At 32.7% G+C, this 20,780-nt stretch overlaps 1 protein-coding gene across 1 annotated transcript; it reads right to left on the bottom strand.

Annotated features, from left to right (window-relative positions):
* Positions 1-1,160: 1,160 nt before the first annotated feature.
* On the bottom strand, positions 1,161-20,771 carry LOC145303532 (large ribosomal subunit protein mL65-like). The gene is made up of 4 exons (XM_080144989.1): positions 19,721-20,771; positions 15,020-15,131; positions 10,440-10,607; positions 1,161-1,533 (listed from the first exon to the last, which is right to left on the bottom strand). Exons 1-4 carry the CDS (start codon positions 20,498-20,500, stop codon positions 1,190-1,192), a joined length of 1,404 nt encoding a protein of 467 aa, XP_080001115.1. The 5' UTR covers positions 20,501-20,771; the 3' UTR covers positions 1,161-1,189.
* Between the last annotated feature and the right edge of the window lie 9 nt (positions 20,772-20,780).

Consider the following 20,780-nt stretch of genomic DNA (forward strand, 5'->3'; position numbering starts at 1 on the left):
GAGAGAAAAGGGAAAGATAGATAAAGTGAAAAAGAGAAATAAAATCCAGCCAAAAAGCAGCAATGGAAACATAAGGAGGTAAGACCCTAGCAATTTACCAGAATTCAACTTTTTATTTTAAAAAGAAAAAAAAAAAAAAAAACTGAGAACTCACATCCATAACGATTTAAGTAGAAATCCACTTTTTCTGGATTAACATAAAGCAGATTCTGTGAAAAGGCAAACGACTTGCATCTTTAATCCACATCTGAAAAATTCTGCGACGTGTAATTAACTATAAGAAATATACAAAGGCACAGTATGAGAACAAATATGACTACAAGAAAAATGGAAAAGTACAATTGACCAAACAAGGGAGATAACCTTTTGAAACGTGAATTAAAAAAATTCATTTGAGAAAAAAAAAACTCAGTTCTTGTCCAGAATTAAAAACAAAAATAAAATATATCTTCCAAAATTGATCAAATAATTTTATTTTATAAAGAAAATTATTTTTAAACGATTAATGAGAATTTGTAAGCATTTTGAGTTTGAATTATTGGTTTATCTCTCTTTGTTTATTTTTATATTGTCTCTTATTTATTTGCCTCCCCACAAGGGCAGAGTTAGACACAAGGTCGGTTTTTAATGTGAAGAAAAATCCAGCTCTCCAAAAGAGGCACCCTGGATAGGAACAGAAGTAAAAATTGCCTCAGTCTAGGATTTCTCCTCACTAATCAAAGACAGAAAAGGTGAAGTGTAGTATCAGAAAAAAATACTTTACTTTGCTCAAAATGGCAGACAAGGCAGCTTCTCTTCTGTTACTCATAAAATTTGATTTTCTGATTTAAAAACAAAACTACATTTACATGATTTTTGGAATATAACATTTTCGTTTCATCACGGGTACGTACATCATACTGATTTTTTTTTTTATTTAAAAAGAAATTTTTTTTTGATATGAGAGGAATTCTGGCCAAGAACTAAAAAAATGCAAGCCAGCAATCCTCTGGTACAATCATTAGTCTATACCTTAAAATATTTTTGTGGAAAATCAAAATAAAACTTCAATAAAGACATATTTTTAAATATCTTAAAAAAAAATTTTTTTTAATTAAAAAAAAAAAAATCAAAAAGAAAAAAGAAAAGAAAAAGTTAAAGAAAATCTTAAAAACAAAGAATAAATGAAACATTATTTATTGTAAATTATCTACAAATCAGATCTGGAAAAGTTAATGTACATTGTTTCTTCATTGGAAGCTGGAGGTAAGTATGGCCGTAGAGGATAGTCCGGTTTGAAGGGCTGGTTGATGAAAAATTTGATGATCTGCTTTAAAACATCATCGTTGAATCCAGTCAACTGACCGTCTTGGATATCTTCAAAGAGTTTCAGGTTTTCCTGGTGCCAACATAGATTCCTCAGAGGATTGGCATCATCATCTTTCCACATTTCAAGCGTATTTAATTGGTAAGCAAAAAAGGAAAACTTTTGACCATCCGTGATTATCATTTGGCTGCTAAGGGGAAACGTCAGCTCAGTGTGCATGTTGAAACCTGAAAAGACAAATCAAAATATTTATAGCATTTTAATAATGCATTCTTCGGTGCATGTCTGTAATCCTCATCCCCCCCAAAAAAACAACAAAAATAAAGAAAAATATGTATGGTGTATGTACATATGAAAACGAAAATATCATATTCCAAACATCATGTAAATTGATCAAGTAGTTTTATTTTTATAAAGAAAATCATTTTTAATCGATTAATGGGAATTCGTAGGCATTACAACATAAATCTAGTATGAATTATTGTTGACTTAGCTCCCTTTGTTGCTTGACATTTTTTTTCAAAATAGTGGGCAAGACAGCCATGTTTCGGATATTCATAAAATTTGATTTTCTGATTTAAAAATAAAACTACTTGATTAATGTATGTGATTTTTTGGAATATGATAATTTTGTTTTTGTCCTGGATATGTACACCATACAAATTTGTCTTTATTTTTGTTTTTTAATGAGAGGAAGGTGCAACTACACTACAATAGTAAAATTCGAAATTTATAAAATTGAATTTCAAGGCAAACAAATGGTCTCTACCTAATTGTCATGTTTCAGTGATGATTATATCCAAAATTTATGAAAAACGATAAAGTAAAAAAAAAAAGAAAATTAAAGGAAACATTTTTTTGACAAAAATTAGCAAAAAATAAAATATTTGGCTCAAAAAAACAAAAAAAAAAAACACCAGAAGGTTAAAAGGTGAGGTAAATAGTGTGCAACTATTGTCAATGTTTTTAATAAATTTTGCGTTAACAATCATAAATATGAGTTACTTTCCTTGTTATTAAATCGTGTTCTGAAAGAATTATGGCAAGGTTTTTTTTGGTTTTTTTCGCTAAAGATTGAAAAAGCGTGTTTTTTTTGTTTTTTAAAATAATGCAGTCATATTTAAGCACTTCTGACATTTTTTTATTATTACATTTTCACCCCAAACAAGGCAAATTGCCACTTTGGTGTAGGGGGCTACTATCAGGGGCAACAACTACTGAGGTACTATGTAGGGATTTGGGCAGCAAGATGTTGGTTCACGTTACACTTGAACTTCTGCACGTCAGTACTGTTGGGGAAGCAGGGACCTGGAATGGAATTCCAGAGTCTAGCAGTTCTGGGGAAGAAACTATTGGAGTAAAAAGATCTTTTACATCTAGGGATCTCTACAGTGTGGGGGTGGGATTTAGCAGCCTGTCGGGTTTGTCGAGGGTGCTCACGTCGTGGGGGCACAAGTGATTGCAGTTCGTCAAAGCATTTACCACTAAAATACTTGTAGAAAAGGCAGAGGGATGCAACATTTCGTCGATGGGACAGAAGCTGAAGCTTAGATGCCAGTTCAGGGCCTATTAGGTTTGTGACTCTCTTTTGAACCTTGTCAAGGAGCGAGAGACTAGTAGCAGATGCACCAGCCCAGATGTGACAGCAATACTCCATACATGGGCGAATGGTGGCCTTATAGAGGTACAGGATACTTTCGGGTGTTAGTAGTTTTCTAGCACGGTAGAGAGAGCCCACCTTTCTTGCAGCGGCCCTGGCAATGCCTTCAATGTAATTGTTCCAACTCATGTTTCCTGTGAACGTTAGGCCAAGGAGTTTGAAAGATGTACTCTCAGATAAAGAGTCATTGGCCATTGCTATAGGTGGTAGAGAGGGTTTCTTGTAATTATTGAATGAAACTAGTTTAGTCTTGGCAGCATTGAACGCGACCAACCACTTTTGTCCCCATTCCACCACAGATTGGAGGTCTTCCTCTAGTGTTTCTGCCATTTCTTTAGAAATGCATTCATTCGTCTTCCTGTCATGCCTGCCATAGAGTGTAGTGTCATCAGCATATATACCCATCTCAGAGGCAATTTTGTCGGGGAGGTCATTTATGAATATCAGGAACAATAGAGGTCCAAGGATAGAACCCTGGGGCACCCCCGCATTTATATCATATTGTTTAGATGTACGATAGTCGAGGACAACCTGGATTTTTCTCTTATCTAAGAAGGATTTAATTATGTTAAGTATTCTACCAGTGATACCATATGATCTAATTTTCCTGAGGAGACCCTCATGCCATACCCTGTCAAAAGCCTTAGATATATCTAGAGCTACCGCTCTGCCCTCCCCCGCTTTGTCCAGTGAATGGTATATACGTTCAGAGATCACAGTTAGGATGTCTGCTGTGGAACGGGCTTGTCTAAATCCATATTGTTTGTCAGTCAGAAGTTTAGCATCTGTAAGATGATGGACTAGAGCATGGTTAATTAAGGTCTCAAATATTTTGGCAAAAAGTGGGAGGAGGCTAATGGAGCGATAATTTGATGGGTCAGTCCTTTTGCCAGAATTCTTGAATACTGGTACAACAGAAGCAGTTTTCCAACAGCCCGGAAAGCAAGCTTCATTAAGGCATTTGTTGTAGAGTTTGGAGAGAACTGGAGCTACTTCGGCTGAACACTTTTTTAATAGCACAGCTGGGATAAGATCGAGTCCACATGCTTTTGAAGTGTCAAGGTTTTCATGCCAATAAAATAAAATATCATTGCTTTTAGTTGAAATTCACACAAAAATGTCAGAAGGTTACTATATTGTCCAATTTCTACTGTACACTCTAACCCCCCTATTCTCTAGTGGCCTCTTGGCCTTGATAAGTGGGGATGCCTATGTAAAAAAAGCTACATTGTTATTTTTATTTTTTTTTTTTTTAAATCGATTTTTTTTCATTTTTCGAATTCCACTATTATAGTGTAGTTGCACGGAGGAGAATTCTGGAGAAGAACCATATTGCATCCATTATGATTAATTTCTATTGGCCACAAGGAATTGCATTTGTAAGAATTTTTTACTTGTTCAAAGCCTTTATTTTTTATCATACACTGTCGTTGTCATCATCATTATCGCGTTTCACTCCATCTCAAGATCCATTGTCAGGCAGTGTTTGAGGCATCCTCTGTGAGTATGTGTGTGATAGTCTGCACGTCGGCACCGTAGGGTTACCAAACGTCCTGTACACTCATGTAGGTTGTCCCGTGTTTTGGCAACCTTCACTTGGGCCTTGTTGAATGTTACCCACTCTTTTCAGGGGAATTCAGAGCCTGCCGAGCGGTTTTCTTTCGGTGCCTGAAGAGCCCCGTTGTTGTCGGAAGGATATATACACGGTTGAAAACTGGCTTTTCGACATTGGTCAAGTGCATCAAGTGGGAATTTTTCTAATTTCCAACAAACTTAGAACGGTCAGAAAATGGTGACTAATTGAGCTACCAAAATAAATTTGGTATCAATATTTGTTTTGTACAGATCTAGGTGCCCATATTAAACATTCTGGTGCATATTTAGAATTACACAAAAAAAAATTTTTTAAATACAGAAAAATCTTTATGATGTAAGTACTCATAACAGAATGAAGATGTCATATTCCAAAAATCACATAAATTGATCAAGTATTTTTTTTTAAATTAAGAAAATAATTTTTTTTTTACATTTTTTTGTGATTAAAAATTTTTGACAGTCATAGCATGGTCCATAAATCTCGGTAGTCAAATTGTCTGCCCTTGAAATTCTAAAAAAATATGGCATCTTCCAGCTCTGTCTAGCTCATCATAGAATTTGATTTTATTAAACAAAATCTACTTGATCAATTTATGTGGTTTTTGGAATATGACATCTTCATTCTGTAATGGGTATGTATATCATAAAAAAATTTACTGTATTTATTTATTTTTTTTTTTTTTTTAAATAAGCATAATTCTAAATAAGCACCAAAGTTTCTATACATAACGAAAAAATAAAATTTTTGTTTGGGATACCAACGATGACAACGAAGATAACGATAATGGCAAAATTATTGTGTACAGTGCAATACAACTCATCAAAAAGGCCTGTGCATGTAGAAGGTGGGGGGAGGCATCAAGATTAGTTTTAGTGAATTTCATTAAGTATGGAGATTTTAAAGGATACAATGTCTTGACATCCAACAATTGATGTATGCAATTTATTCCATGCTTCTGCCATTCTGATCGTGAAAAAAAAAAAAAAAAATGTTTCTGAAAATCATGAAAGTTGTGCTGTTTTTTTATCAGGTATGTGTGTGTTAGTCACACGGAAACGGAAAAAATTTGCAAAGTTATTGTCAATGAGATGGTTAATAATTTTGTGAATGTTTACTTAATCTGTTGCTTCACGTCGTAGTTTCAATGACTGCAAACCCAGGAAAAACAAAGCAGTCAGAGTATGACAGTTGTCTGATGAAAGGTATTCATTTTTTGCACATCTCTGAACAATTTCTAAGCAATCAATATTCTGAGCAAGATAGGTGCTCGAACCGATAATGTGAATTCTAAGTATGGTTGCACCATAGCTGTATACAGTTTGAAAAAGATATTGAAGACCAGCTGAGTAACGTCCCTTTGGTCATCTGACAATTTTAGAGTTGTGCTTTGTCCAAAGCAAATCGCTGCTTACATGATTCCCAAGTCTTGACTATTACGTGGTTAATTAATACTGAAACAATACCTATTCATTGCATATTAAGACTAGCATGATTGCTCAGCACTGCCCGAGAGCATGAACAACAAAATAGAAGAGTTAAAAAAGTGCAACATTTTTTCTTTTAAAACTTCTATCTCTCTCTTTCTGTGTAGCTTTCTTTATCCTCTTTTCATTTTCCTTGAAAAAAAAAAAAAAAAAGTCACTAAAAATATCGACCCCCTTCCACCCCGACTAATTCTGTTTATGTTGACTCCCAAAAGAATGAAAAATTAAAAAAAAAAAAAAAAAAAAAAAAAGTACCTATATACCGGAGACAATGGTAAAAAAGAATATATCACCTTTGTGGAGTGTGCCTTGTGTATTTTTTTTATATTTCAGCTAGACACACACATGCACACAAGACTTTCCTTTACCAACTGAGCTCCACCCCCAGAACATTCTCAGCAGACATTCATCTAGCTACAACAACTGCTAACAATTTCTCTTATTCTCTATCTATACCTAAAACTAAACGAAAATTCCATGAGCAAAGTTTCTTTCCTAAAACTTCCCATCTGTGGAACAATACTGCAGTGCTGCTTCTCAGCTGACTATAACATGGCTGTTTTCAAGTCCAATGTAAGTAAGTTTGTTTTTTTAAAGTTCTCTTAAATAATCAAATTTTATCTAAGTTCCACCATTACTGATTATCACAGTGTTGTCTCACCATCCACCTGACACTCATTAAATCTTATCCTCAAGTTGCCTTTGGGCATTGATAGCTGGTGACTTACCCCATAATGAAATAAATATATGTGTTGGACATTCCAAAAGTAATGCCTCCTATTTTTTAATTCTGCCTCCATGGATCAAAGAGGATTGCAAATTGCATTGTTATGATGACTGAACTTATGTATAAATGACTTGAAAGTTTCATCTCTTTCTTGCAAATATTGATGGTGTGAAACTAAGAAAGAAACCATCGTCATGGACGCACGTCAGAAGCAGAGATGCATCATTGAGTCCTGGCAAAAAAGCATTGAGAATGGTAGTAACTATGTAGAAAAAAAATCTGGCATCACTCCCGTTTTTTAAACTTTTGGGATTAAAAAGAAAAAAAAAAAAATAGGAGGCTTTACTTTTGGAACGACCTTCATATATATATATATATATCATATACAGGTTGCTATTTTCACTATAGCCAGGGTACTAATGTATAACTGAACGTAAATTCAGTATGATTGAAATTTAGCACAGACATTTCCATTGTATTACACAAAGAATGAACAAGTGAATATTTTTTTTTTTTTTTTTTTTTTACACAGTGATCACCACTTATCAAGGCCCGGAAGCCACTCAGGGATAAGGGTTATTGCAAGTACATTACTTTAGTGTGGAGATTTAATGAAGTGTTTACTTAAGGGGACGGTTCATTAGGAATTTGTTAACGTTGGACTTGAAGACATCCAAGTTGTAGTCCGGTAGGAAGCAGGCAGACGGAACAGAGTTCCACAGGCGTGCAGTTCTAAGAAAGAAGCTTTGTTCATGGAATCCACGTTTTGATTTAGGCACAGATATAGAGTGGGAGAAATTTTTCACAGTGGATTCAGCTAGATGGGCGTTTTTCGTGAAAGATTGGCGAGGGGGGACCAGAGATTGGAGTTCAGACGAGCACCTGCCATGGAAATAACGATAAAACAAGGATAGGCTCGCAACGTCTCTTCTGTGGGAGAGAGGTTGCAGGGAAGAGAAAAGGGCATCCTCCACTAAGCCACTTAGTCTATTTTGTACTCTGTCAAGGCAGGATAGGCTGTTTTTAGCAGCTCCTGCCCAGATATGGCAACAGTATTCCATCCTTGGATGTACTTGGCTTTTATATAGATAGAGAATTGTATCAGTAGTGAGATATCTTCTGGAGCGGTAGAAGGATCCCACCATCTTTCCAGCGACCTTGGCAACAGACTTGATGATATTTGGTACTGTGCTATTTTTTTCATGGTATTTTTAAATAAAATTAAAGTTTTACAATATCTTTTGTTTATTAAATTGTTAGATGAAAGTATAGAAGAATTACAAAAAACCCCAGCCCCTCCCCATGTTAAGAATTGGTTTCTTAATAACATTATTATTTACGCACGGTACCTTCTCTGGGTACATAAATACAAAAGTACATTGATTAAAAGAGACTCTTTCAAGCGGTAGGTATCGCAAACGAAACATTTTATGTGATTTTATCATCATATCTAAAATCTTTAAATGGGGTCATCTAAATCTTTGCAAAAAAATAAAAGATAGTAACTTAACTTGAAATTCCCTGGAAAAAAAAAATATCAATGACACAAAAGAATTGTAAATTTACAAAGAGAAAACCTAAAATTTTATTTCCATTCAAATTTTATATAATGGATAATCGAAAATTAAATGATATGCACCAAAATGTAAAGTAATTTCACTATTCCCGATTTTACAATCTAAACTGAACTGATTTGTTAAGCCTACTCTTAGTTTAGTTTAGTTTGTTCTAAACAAAAGATGAAATTAATTTTATTTAATTTTTTGAGAATGTTTAGTTGATTCACTTTACTTTTAAAGGAAAAAAAGATTTGGGGTTTCTTCGTTATGAGAGTGGAAATTAAAATATGGAGTTGAAAATTAAATAGATTTTTTACTTGCATGTCGCAGTAATAAACATCATTTTTTTGTAATCTTTGAATAAAGTAGAAACTTATTAATGAAAACACTTTTTAAAGACAATTAGAGAAAATTAAGTTTTCCTAAATTGGCCTATGATTTCAGAAGATAATTACCTCCCTTGTTCTTCAGCAAGTTTTAACGAAGATTGGGGGTGCGTCTTCGCAATGGTGACAAAAGCTTTGAAGATGAAGATGGTCATGGCCAGCTGACTGCAGTTGACAACAAACATTTGAAAGCCGTAATTAAAGCTGATCCTTGCAAAACTATCCGAGAAGTTGCTGTTGAACTCGAGGTCGACCACTCAACAGTCGTTCGCCATTTAAAGCAAATAAGAGAGTAAAAAAATGGGTGCTGCATAAATTGAACGATAATCACAAAAATTGTCGTTTTGAGGTGTTTTCTATGCTCCTTCTGTGCAACAAAAATGACCCATTTCTCGAGTGGATTGTGATGTGTGATGAGAAGTGGATCCTCTATGACAACCGGCGACGTTTGGCACAGTCAGTGGTTGGATGCCGGAGAAGCCCTACAACACTTCCCGAAGCCAAAATTGCACAAAAAAAAAAAAAAAAAAAAAAAAAACTGTTTGGTGGTCTCTGGCTGGTTTCATCCATCAGCTTCTTGAATCCAGGCAAAATGATTATGGCAGAGAAGTACTGCTGACAAATTGACAAAATGCGCCAGAAGCGCCAACATGTGCCCAAGATTAGTCAATATGAAGAGACCAATTCTCCTCCATGACAATGCTTGCTTGCATGTTGCTCCACTGACCCTGTAGAAGCTGAGGGAATTGGGCTACAAGACTGCCTCATCCGCTATATTCACCAGATCTCTCACCCACTGATTTTCACTTTTTCAAGCATCTCGACAACTTCCTGTATGAAAAATCCTTCAAAAGCCGAGATGATGCCAAATCAGCCTTCAATGACTTCATCCCTTCCAGAACTCTGGGTTTCTATGCTAATGGGATAAATAAACTTGTTTCTCGTTGGCAAATGTGTGTTGATTCTAATGGCTCTTATTTTGCTTAATAAAGTTTATGAAAGGAGTTATGATCTTTTGAAGTTGAATGTCAAAAACCATTATTTTTGCACCAACCTAATACAATTACTAGTACAACAACAAGATCTACTTCTTGTATAACAATTATTTGAACAATAACTTTTGTTTTTGTCTAAGAAACAACCAAACTGATGGTCATTCATTTATCCAGTTGAAACCCAAAACACCTCACGCCACTTGATTTCTAAAAAAGGTACACAAATCTGCTGAATAGATATGCAAAAACTATTCATTAATATATGAGGTATGTTTCAAAAGTAATGCCTATTTTTTTTTTTTCCGCCCGAATGGATCAAAAGGGATTAAAAACTGCATGTTATGATGACTGTATGTACGCATCTCTCGTCTTTGTAGTTCTTCAACTTTTTTGAGTTAAAAAAAGAAAAAAAGAAAAAGAAAGGAGGCTTTACTTTTGGGACAACCTTCATATTTAATTAAGTAAATCAAAATATAAAATAAATTTTTATTCCTGATGTCATTGCGTGTTAGATTTAATGATTTAATTGAAAATAATTACCAAAGATTAAAACTCAAACTTCTAAAAGAAAGAGAGGATGAAAGGGAGAGAAAGAAAAGAAGGGAGATAAAGGAGGAGGAAGAAAAGAGAGATTGAAAAGGGGAGGAGAGAGAGGAATCATCTGTTTTATTTATTAGATTTATAAAGAACGTAGCAGTTATAAACATTCATATAGAGATACATACCAAGGTAGTGGGCTTGTGCAACTGTCCATGCGAACATTGTGACCAAACCCATCCCAGTTTGTAAATCGTTGACAATGTCTTTTTCATATTTGAGTTGACGACGATACAGTTTCATTGGGCAGTCCATAGCAAGGAGGCCAAATTGACAAGGATCACCATGAAGATAACCTAAATGAAGGATGGAAACAGAAAGAAGAGAGGGAGCATTAAAAGTCTTGACGTTATGCAACGCGAAAATATCAGATATTTACATTGAATATAAATAATTATAAATGATTAAGAACTAATATGAATAGTATATCGTTATGGTCACAATTTAGCATTACAAGCTTATGCTGTATTTTCGTGGACATCGGCAATATTACATACCTAATGTGCTTCAACAAGTAATATCTTTTTTATTTGTGGGTCAATTTTTTAAAGAATTACATTGATGGAAAGAGAATAAAATAAGCATTTCAATGATGTTAATTGATTTTTCTTTTATGCGTTCAATTTTTTATGCTCCAAGTTAAAAATAAAAAAAACGGTAAAAAATGACGACAGCAAAAAGGGAAACTGTTTTTTCAATGTTTACATTTCATATGTTACGTTTGGATACATATGCGTAGGGTTATATTTGATTGGATATGACTGAAATTTTACAGGCTATATGAACAAAGAAGTCCATCTCTACTGGACTTTGATTTATAATTTTACGACTACTGGAAGTTACGACCGAGCAAAGTTGACGAAGAATATTTCAAAATTGATAAGATAAATCGGTATATATCATCCATTTTCATATAGATAATAGTTTCAGAATTATTTTCATGTATAATATGTAAATTTAATAATTATTAATGTGCGGAAATTTCTTTAAAATGTTATCTTTTATAGAAATTACAAAATAAAGAAGATAACAGGAAAACGGCTCACTATGCGCTAATGCGCTGAGCTGTCTACAGTCAGCGTATTAATGAGTTTCGTTTGTATTCTCTTAAAAATAGAAAACAGTTTGATTTTTTATTCAGAGTTTGTCAATTTAAAAAAAATATTTTCAAGTTTTTCAAATTTGATTTTCAAACAATACCGAGCCAAAACTATTTTGTTGTTTAAAACGCTTTTAATACAATGTATTAAAAGCGTTTTATATAACATTGTTTTTATAACTTCTTACTTGTACTTAAGGTAGAATTGTCTTTTTTAGTGGTCAAGAAAATATATATATATATATATATATATATATGACAAATAAAAGGTACTTGTGCACTTATGCTATCATGCTGAAATAATAACATTATTTAGAAACCCATTCTTAATATGGGGAGGGAAGGGTGTTTTGTTAACTATTCTGTACTTTCACCTAACAATTAAATTCAAGTTTCACAATATCTTTTTTATTTAACTTAAAAATGCTATTTGAAAAAATAGCACGGTAACATAACTGCATAAGCACTCAAATAAATATTATCAAAGGCAAGATAAGTTACTCTTCTACCTAGTTGGATAAGTTTTTAGTGTGTTTATTTAATGTAAAATGTTTGTTTATTTCAACAATTAGTGTCAAATGTTGCACAAGAAAAATAGCCACGTGGTATCTTGTGTCTTTGAAATCTTGACAATAGCTTAAAAATATACAAAATACTGTTAGAAACCCAACCAATAAATGTCCTCATGACATTTATTGGGTGAGCTTCTAATAGTATTTTGTATAATTTGTTTTTATTTTTAACTCATTGTCAAGACCATTTTTTCGAATCTGTAAAACAAAACAGTTTTTTTTTTTAACTGAGGATACCTAAATAATAATAATTAGGTGGTTCGATAAAGAATTTCATTGTGATGCCTTTTGTAAATTTTTACCTTATTTCCACCTTAACATTTTTCTTTAAAATGACTACCTCTTAGGGTTTTCGGGTATGCTGAAAACGAATATCACATTTAAATTTTCTGCAAATAAGTAGCTTATGTCAATTCTTATGTTATTGCTGGTGGCCATCTTGGTATGCGCGTTTGCACATAGTTTCTTGGGGTTGTGTTTGCACGCTCCAAGATGGCCACTAGCGATAACATAAGAAATGACATTGCTAAATATCCGGAAAACTACTTATTTGCAGAAAATTTAAATGCGATATTCGTTTTCAGCATACCCTAAAACCTAGAAAAGTAATCATTTTAAATGTTAAGGTTGAAACAAGGAGGCAGGAAAATGACTATTCTCAATAAAGTTATATTTAAATACCACTATAATACTTAGTTTTATTCATAAATAGACACCCACTGTATGATACCATACGCCAGTTTAAAAAAAATTGAAATTTGTACATCTGAATTTATAATTCATGGCTTATGGTAAAGATATACATCAAATTTGACTGCATAATGAGAAAGAGCACACAATTTTACATAAGAGTGCCAAGTTTCATGAGAATAGCTTGAAAAATAAATAAATGGTGGCGAAATTACCGAATTTCTTGAAATGTTGAGGTCTGTAATTTAGCTGACTTTTTTTTAAAGAAAAATGTCCACAGAAAAGCCTAAATTTTTGCACTTAAAATTCTCATAACTTTTGAACTTCTGATGGTATTTGCATAATTCAAACGGTTTTAAGCATCTTTTACGTAGCCCTTTCATGCAAGTTGATAAAATAACAATTATCTAAAAAGAAAAAATCAACTTGTAATGCTACGCAATTATAAAAATGTTACGGTCACAATCACGAAAGGGATAGCATTACGGTCACAATCACGAAAGGGACAGCGTTACCGCCACATTTACAAAAAGGATTTCGTTACGGCCACATTTACAAAAAGGATATTGTGATAGTTACAAATGGTATCATCATAGTCACAATCATATAAATGCTATTGTTATAGACACAATTACAAAAAAGATATCATTATAGTCACAATAATAAATATTGATATTGGTTTGATATCTGTATAACTTGTAGGTTCATGTTATCACCTTTCACACAAATTTTTTAAAATGATATCGTTCAATCATTTTAGTAGATGTTCTTTTGATAGTTTTTGGGTTTTGTTTTTTTATTATTTTTCAATCATTTCAAGCTCCAAATAAATAGACATTTTCTAAATTAAAGGTTTCGGTCATCATTATAAATTGCATTTTCATGCAAAATAGATCATGAGAATTAGTTTTAACCAGAAAGTGACAACATCACTGCAACCTGGTTGCAACCATTTCTATTCAGTGCTAAAAAAAAAAAACACAAAATTAATGGCATGGCATTTCTATTCAGTGTTAAAAAAAAAAAAAAAAAATTAATGGCATGGCATTTCTATTCAGTGTTAAAAAAAAAAAAAAAAAAAAAATTAATGGCATGGCATGGCATCTTCCGCTAATACTATGTGTTAATGTTGAAGAGCATATTTTTTTTTGCTGCTGTCAGTTTATATTTTATTGCATGGGTTCAAAATTTTAGACATGTCATCAACAAAATCGGTTGTCATTGTCATGTTCACATCAATAGATGCTGCTAACTTAACCTGTACGTCAAAATCTGTCACTCTGGAAAAAAAAGTGATGAGAAGAGACTGGGAACATAGAAAGGCAATAATCCGATGCAGCAACATGAAAAATCCATGATCCAATATAGCGAGAAGACAAAAGAACACGTAAAATTAGATTAAAAATGGAAAATTCTAACTCAGATATAGAGAAAAAAAATGACATTTCTGAATTTTTGAGATGAAGATTGGTTATTTGTATTATTTAGATCCATCGGACTACCGTTCTCATCTTGAGCGTGATTTTCACGTTTTGGTCAATGTAACCTCAAACCTTCAGGTGTATTTTGTCAAACTTAGGAATGTTTCTGTCGAGCTCGGAAATTGACGGAATTTCAAACAGAACCCTTTATTTATTACATAGGGGAAGCATGCTCTTGTTCCGTCAGCCATAACTAGATAGAGGTCCTAAGTTATTCGCAAATGTATTTTTTGGTTGCCCACAGCGGGAATTGAACCTTCAACCTCCCAAGTTTGACAGAAACATTCCCAAGTTTAACAAGATATACCTGAAGAAGATTGGAGGTTACATTGACTGAAACATTGTAAAAATCACACTAAAGATGAGAACAGTAGCCTGGAGAAAAACATTTGGATGAAGCTATTGAGATTGTTTTGTTGCCTTGGTGATAGCATTGGAGTACAGGGAGGAGTTTATACTTTTATCTAATGCTTCCCTTTTTACTGTAGTAACAATTCCCAGTTGTATTAAGTTCCAAGTCTTTTGGGATAATCTTTTATGATTTGATTTTTTAAATTTGTGATCATCTCAATGCACGTTTCTCTTGCAAATTTCAACATTTTTGCAACAATGCTGCCGTAATCTTACGTACAACTTCCCATAATATTTCTTGTTTAATTTTTGTAGCAGAACCAGATACTGACTCTGTAACTTTGAGATTTTCATGGTACCAACTCAAACTATTTATTTTTCAATTTATTTCTTTTTAATAGGGAGTTACTTTGCAACCATTGTGTACAATAATTGATCGAAACATTAATTACTGCCATTTAGTTTTAATGATTTATGGTTAAAAAAAAAAGAAAGAAAAAAAAAGATCAAGTTACCTGGAACACAAGTCGTCTTCACCCATTCTTTGAATTGCGATAAATCTTTTGGCCAATATTTGAACAGAGGATAAGGAGTTTCAGTACACAAAGGGCTAAAATGGTCCACAAACTTGAAAAGAAAGAAAGAAATTCAACTTAAACAAAAATCCAAATATTTATTTTGTTAAAAATATAAAAGGATAAATTCTGCACTTTTGGTTGTTTTAAGACATATGAACACGTAGGTGTGTCAGAAATTTTGTGAAAATAGTGAATAATTCCACCCCATCTTTCCAAGCTTATAACTCCTCGAAAAATGTAATTCAAGCCTTAATTTTTTTTCAATTAAAAGGAGCAAGGACCAAGGTTTCATTTAAAAAAAAAAAAAAAAAAAAAAAAAAAAAGTGTTTTTTTTTTTAAAAGGTTTTAAACTTCGGACTTTACAGGTAAATTTCTAAAAAAACAGTACTTTTTTTTTTGTTTTAAATTTGAATATATTATTTATTGACCTTTTCTCTTCAATTTGTGATATATAAGACTTTGGTACATAACTTAATTATTTACTTTTTAATAGACATTTCAAAATGGGAGGCGTGAATTATTCGACCCCTGTCTTTCCAAGCTTATAACTCCTCGAAAAATGTAATTCAAGCCCTAATGTTTTTTTTTCAATTAAAGGAGCAAGGACCAAGGTTCCATTAGAAAAAAAAAAACAAAAAGAAAAAACAAATAACGTGGTTTAAAAAAAAAAAGGTTTTAAACTTCAAACTTTAAAGGTAAAATTCTAAAAAACACTACTTGTTTTTTGCTTTAAATTTGAATATATTATTTATTGACCTTTTCTCTTCAATTTGTGAGTAAATTAATTATTTACTTTTCGGTGAGTAAATTAATTATTTACTTTTTAATAGAAACTTGAAAATAGGGGGGGGCGTGAATTAAAAAAAAAAACGTTTGTCTAAAATATTATATTCGGTTTATTCGAAAGAACATAAAATTTCACATTGACCTTGAAAATATCGTAAAAATAGAATCAATAGAAAAATTTTGATAGATTTTTAAAGTTTAAAAATTGAAAAATATTGAGTTCGGAAAATTCATTACTGTTTAAAAAAAAAATATATATTTCTATTACTTTTAAAACAACTTTAATAGTTTATTTTGGAAGTATAATCCATAAAGAAAATAAATAACCCACTTTTAACAGAGAAATTACGAGATTTTTATATTTTATTCGCAGTTTCGTGTTAGGGGTGTCAAAAGTTCCTACAAAAATTCTGATACACCTAAGTCAATGGAATATTTAATGTTGAGCACACAATTATATTGACACTTATTAAGCATGATTCAAACTGTTATTTTATACAAGATTATAGCTGAGAGGAATAGGGGGTTCATACATTTCTTAATGGTATTAGTGTATAAGTAAACATAACATACGTTTCATTTTATTTTGAAGTTCTCAGAAATCAAGGGACTATTTTCTGGGACTAATACTTGATCTCCATATGAGATGCATAGATATTTGAATAATCCATTTCAATTGCCTTTCATCTCTCAGATATTGATTTTTTTTTTTTTTTTTACGAAGGGGTCACCACTCTTCATATCATAAAAACTACTTATCTGCCCCAAATTTAAATGTGATATTCGTTTTCAGCACCACCGAAAACCTATTTTAAAGTATGTTTTTCGAGCTGAATAAACATGTTACATTAAATAAAAACACTAGAAAATTATCCCGTTAGGTAGAAAAGTAACTTATCTTGCCTTTGATAACATTTATTTGTTATATATTTGTTTTTTTGACAACTTTTTCGAATCTATGTGTACAGTAATACAAACCCAAAGACACATTATCTTTATTAAAAGACACATTCTCTTTATTAAAAGAAGTCAATTTATTTATTTATTATCCTTAAAAATCGTAAAATTTGTTTTTTCTTTAAAAAAACTACTTCGCTTATTAAAGTCTGTTTTCAGACGAACAAAAAAAAAAAACAACAAAAAAAACTAGTGTTTTCCACATTCTCTTTATTAAAAGAAGTCAATTTATTTATTATCCATAGAAATCGTAAAATTTGATTTTCTTCAAAAAAAAAAAAAAAAAAAAGTACTTGATTGATAAAATATTCGATGGTCTGCATGTACTGCCCTTGTTGACCCATATTTCCGCCAGGGGTCGTTAGTGGCGTTTGGTGCGTGCCAAATCTTCGATTAAACTTCCGATAATTTTTTATTTTCTTAAATAAAATAAAAACTACTTGATCGATTTGCGTAATTTTTGGAATATGACATCTTCATGCAGTGACAAGAACATACACTATAAAGATTTTTTTCAGATTTTTATTGTATAAAAGATTTGTTGTGGCCCATTTATAGACTTGCACCAAAAAATGCATAAGCACCAAATTTTTGTTTAATTTTACAGTAGATATTGTTCTGGGATGCATACGATGGCATGGTACTATGCTATTTTTATATAGTTTTTTTTTTCCAGTTTAAATTCAAGTTTTACGATGCTTTTCGTTTTTTTAAATTGTAAGGTGGAAGTACAGAATACTTACAAAACATCCTCACCTCCTCACTAAGAATGTTTGGTAATCTCCAAAAATACCGTTAGGGCTTACAACATGGCCGCCAGAAGAGTCACGTGATCCGGTTGATCCAAAACATGAATCGTGCAAATGGAAAACGCAGCCTTGAAGGCAAACTTTGACAAACAATCACAATTTGTTTGTATTTAATTTTTTGTTGATATAATGTTGTCAGCGCTCTCTTCACTTCATATTTAAATGAATTTATGTGGCGTGAAAGAGTCGGCCCAAATAAATTTTGTGAGCTAATTTGTTGCATCGCCTCTATCTATTCTGTCTAAATTTATAAAATGAAAATTAAAAATATAAACTGTTTTTTTTTTACATCATATTTTTATAACATTACATCTTAAAAAAAATGAACACCTTGTTTTAAATACCAGTTTTATGAAAAACTCTGAATAAAATATTTTTTATAAACACTGTTTTAAAAAACAAACAAACTGTGATTGTTTCTCAACAAAAAAATAAATGACCGTTCTAAATAAATTATTTATTATTATGATATTGAAAAACTGTTTTTGTACTTAATTATTATGCTTGTTTGTCAAAGTTTGCTTTAAATTTGCGTTTTCCGGTTTCGTAATACGGCGATTCATGTTTTGGATCAACCGGATCACGTGACTCTTCTGGCGGCCATGTTGTAAGCCCTAACGGTATTTTTGGAGATTGCCGAATGTTTTTTTTTTTTTTTTTAAATAACGTTATCATTTCAGCACGGCACCAAAAATACATAAATACCCAAAATTTCATTTTTATTGGTCAATGTTTTTTTTAAATTATAAAATGAAATATATTTAATCATTTTAAAACTTCATCTTGCATTACTTTTTTAATTTGTTAAACAAAGTGGTTAATTTTAATTAAATTTTGATTACATTTTCAATTGTAAAGTTTGTGAAAGATGTAACAAAAAAAGGGGGGGTTGTATTACTGTACACATAGATTCGAAAAAGTTGTCAAAAAACAGATATATAACAAATAAATGTTATCAAAAGCAAGATAAGTTACTTTTCTACCTAACTGGATATATTTTTCATGTTTTTATTCAATGTAACATGTTTATTCAGCTCGAAAAACATACAGTGTTTACCGATGTATTGGAAAATTCAAGATGGCGTCTGATTCTCTCTTTAACACGGTAAGTTTGGGAAAAGGTGTTATAAATAAAAATCCAGATAAAATACTGTTAAAAACTCGCTCAATATATGTTACCGTGACATAGGTTGACATATATTCGGCGGGTTTTTAATAGTATTTTGTATAGTTCTTTATTCATAACACCTTTTCCCAAACTTACCGTGTTAAAGAGAGAATCAGACGCCATCTTGAATTTTCCAATACATCGGTAAACACTGTATGTTTTTCGAGCTGAATAAATATGTTACATTGAATAAAAACACGAAAAATATATCCAGTTAGGTAGAAAAGTAACTTATCTTGCCTTTGATAACATTTATTTGTTATATATTTGTTTTTTGACAACTTTTTCGAATCTATGTGTGTGTACAGTAATACAAACCCAAAAAAAGCTTCTAAGATACCGGTGTCGACTTTTTACGGTGCTCCTGCTCCGCGTTATTTTTTAAATTGTATTTCCAAGTTTAATTAAAGTTTTATGATATGTTTCTTTATTCAATTGTAAGGTTGACAAAACATCCTCCCCTCCCGCCCCCATGTTAAGAATGGCTTTTTAAATAATAACGTTATTATTTACGTCCGGATCACTCTCTGCACTTTGCACTAGTACCAGTGTGTACCACCTTTACGAGTCCCTTTTAGTGACTACCTGGTTCGAGAATATTTGTACAACTAAACGGCAAATCTGCCAACAAATTTACCGAATTTCCATTACTAACGATTGTCTACTGTACACTCTTTAACCTTTATCCTCGAGTGGCTTCTTGGCATTGATAAGTGGTGATGCCTTTGTAAAAAAAAAAAAAAAAAAAAAAACACACAGGTACATACATCAGATTTTCCTTCCTTTTTTAAAGGGAAAGGGTGTAAATCCTAGACAAGCACCAAAGTAACCTTTAATCTTTACCCGAACATTTTAGAAGTTGAATCGGAATGGCAAGTCGAAAAAAAAAAAAAAAAAGGAAAGGAAGTTTTGTTTTACCGGTTTTAGTGGCATTTCAGAGCGAAGTTGGTGTGAACAAGTAAAATCCGTGTGGAAACGTGTGTACATTTTTCCCCTGTAGGACGACTGTTTATCGTCGCCATCGTCACTTTTAAAGATAGAAGGTAGAAGGGGGTAGCCATGTCGGTCCCAGAAAGCCTTCACCTTGACACACTCCCCATACTGGCAAGTTCGTAAATGGGGGTAATCCGCGGATAAGGATCGAACTAAACAGTCGATAAGCTGGGAGCGAATCGAGTGACTCTTGAATGCGCCATGGGGCGGGACTTCGAATCGGATGTTCGATCTGTCCAGCAAATCATTTTCTAAGAGCAGAACTTCCTCAACCTTGGTCCTAATAGTCGGCAAACGAGACATAGCTTCTTCTTCTAAAATATCGTAATAATCCGGCATGCCGTTGAGTAATGCGGTTTTTGTGACGTCTTGTTGATAGTGAAGGGCGTCTGGATAATGCTGAATCATTGGAAACTTCCAGCTATTGTGAAGCTTATCCGAGAAGAACTTTAATCGTTCCATGACGGTCAGAGAATTCGTGTCGAGTTCGACCTTTTTCTCCCACGCTTCCCAGGCATGTTTTTCTCTCATGCTGCCCCAAGATCCCGGAGGCCATCGTGGTTTGATCGGGGGGTATTCGATCGTCTCTTCGGCATCTGTTTGCGTAACCGGGGATGAAAAAGGTTGAATGCGATGATGAAATGGTGGAAACATTCGTCGAAAACGAACAATTCCTTGGCGATAGACAAGAATTGATATCGCCATTTTTACAGCAACAACAAGTTCTCCAAACAAGGGACATAATTACGCACGGATGATTGAATTACTTCCCTTTAATTTCAAAGACTTTCTTTTTATCTATGTCACATATTAGCCAAATAATCGTCTCTGCCGGGTTTCTCCACGGCCACCGAAATATAGAAGACTTATTAACTGAAAAATGCCTGCAGGCAATGTAGGTAAAATTTGTCAAACTGTCACTGTCGATACTATATGAGGGCATTTTTTATAAGAGCATTAAAACAAGTTAAGAAAAAAGAAAGGA

The sequence above is a fragment of the Euprymna scolopes genome, chromosome 19 (genome assembly GCF_053919585.1).
Source record: "Euprymna scolopes isolate OS-2025 chromosome 19, ASM5391958v1, whole genome shotgun sequence".
In the NCBI taxonomy this organism is placed as follows: Eukaryota; Metazoa; Mollusca; class Cephalopoda; order Sepiida; family Sepiolidae; genus Euprymna; species Euprymna scolopes.

What these genes read in the sequence shown, in the direction of transcription:
- LOC145303532 (XM_080144989.1), bottom strand. Translation starts at nt 20,500, where the DNA reads ATGGCGATATCAATTCTTGTCTATCGCCAAGGAATTGTTCGTTTTCGA. An exon ending in GAAGACGACTTGTGTTCCAG is followed by an intron (nt 10,608 to 15,019) that starts GTAACTTGATCT and finishes TCCTTCATTTAG; the next exon opens with GTTATCTTCATGGTGATCCT. An exon ending in TGCACAAGCCCACTACCTTG is followed by an intron (nt 1,534 to 10,439) that starts GTATGTATCTCT and finishes TTGTCTTTTCAG; the next exon opens with GTTTCAACATGCACACTGAG.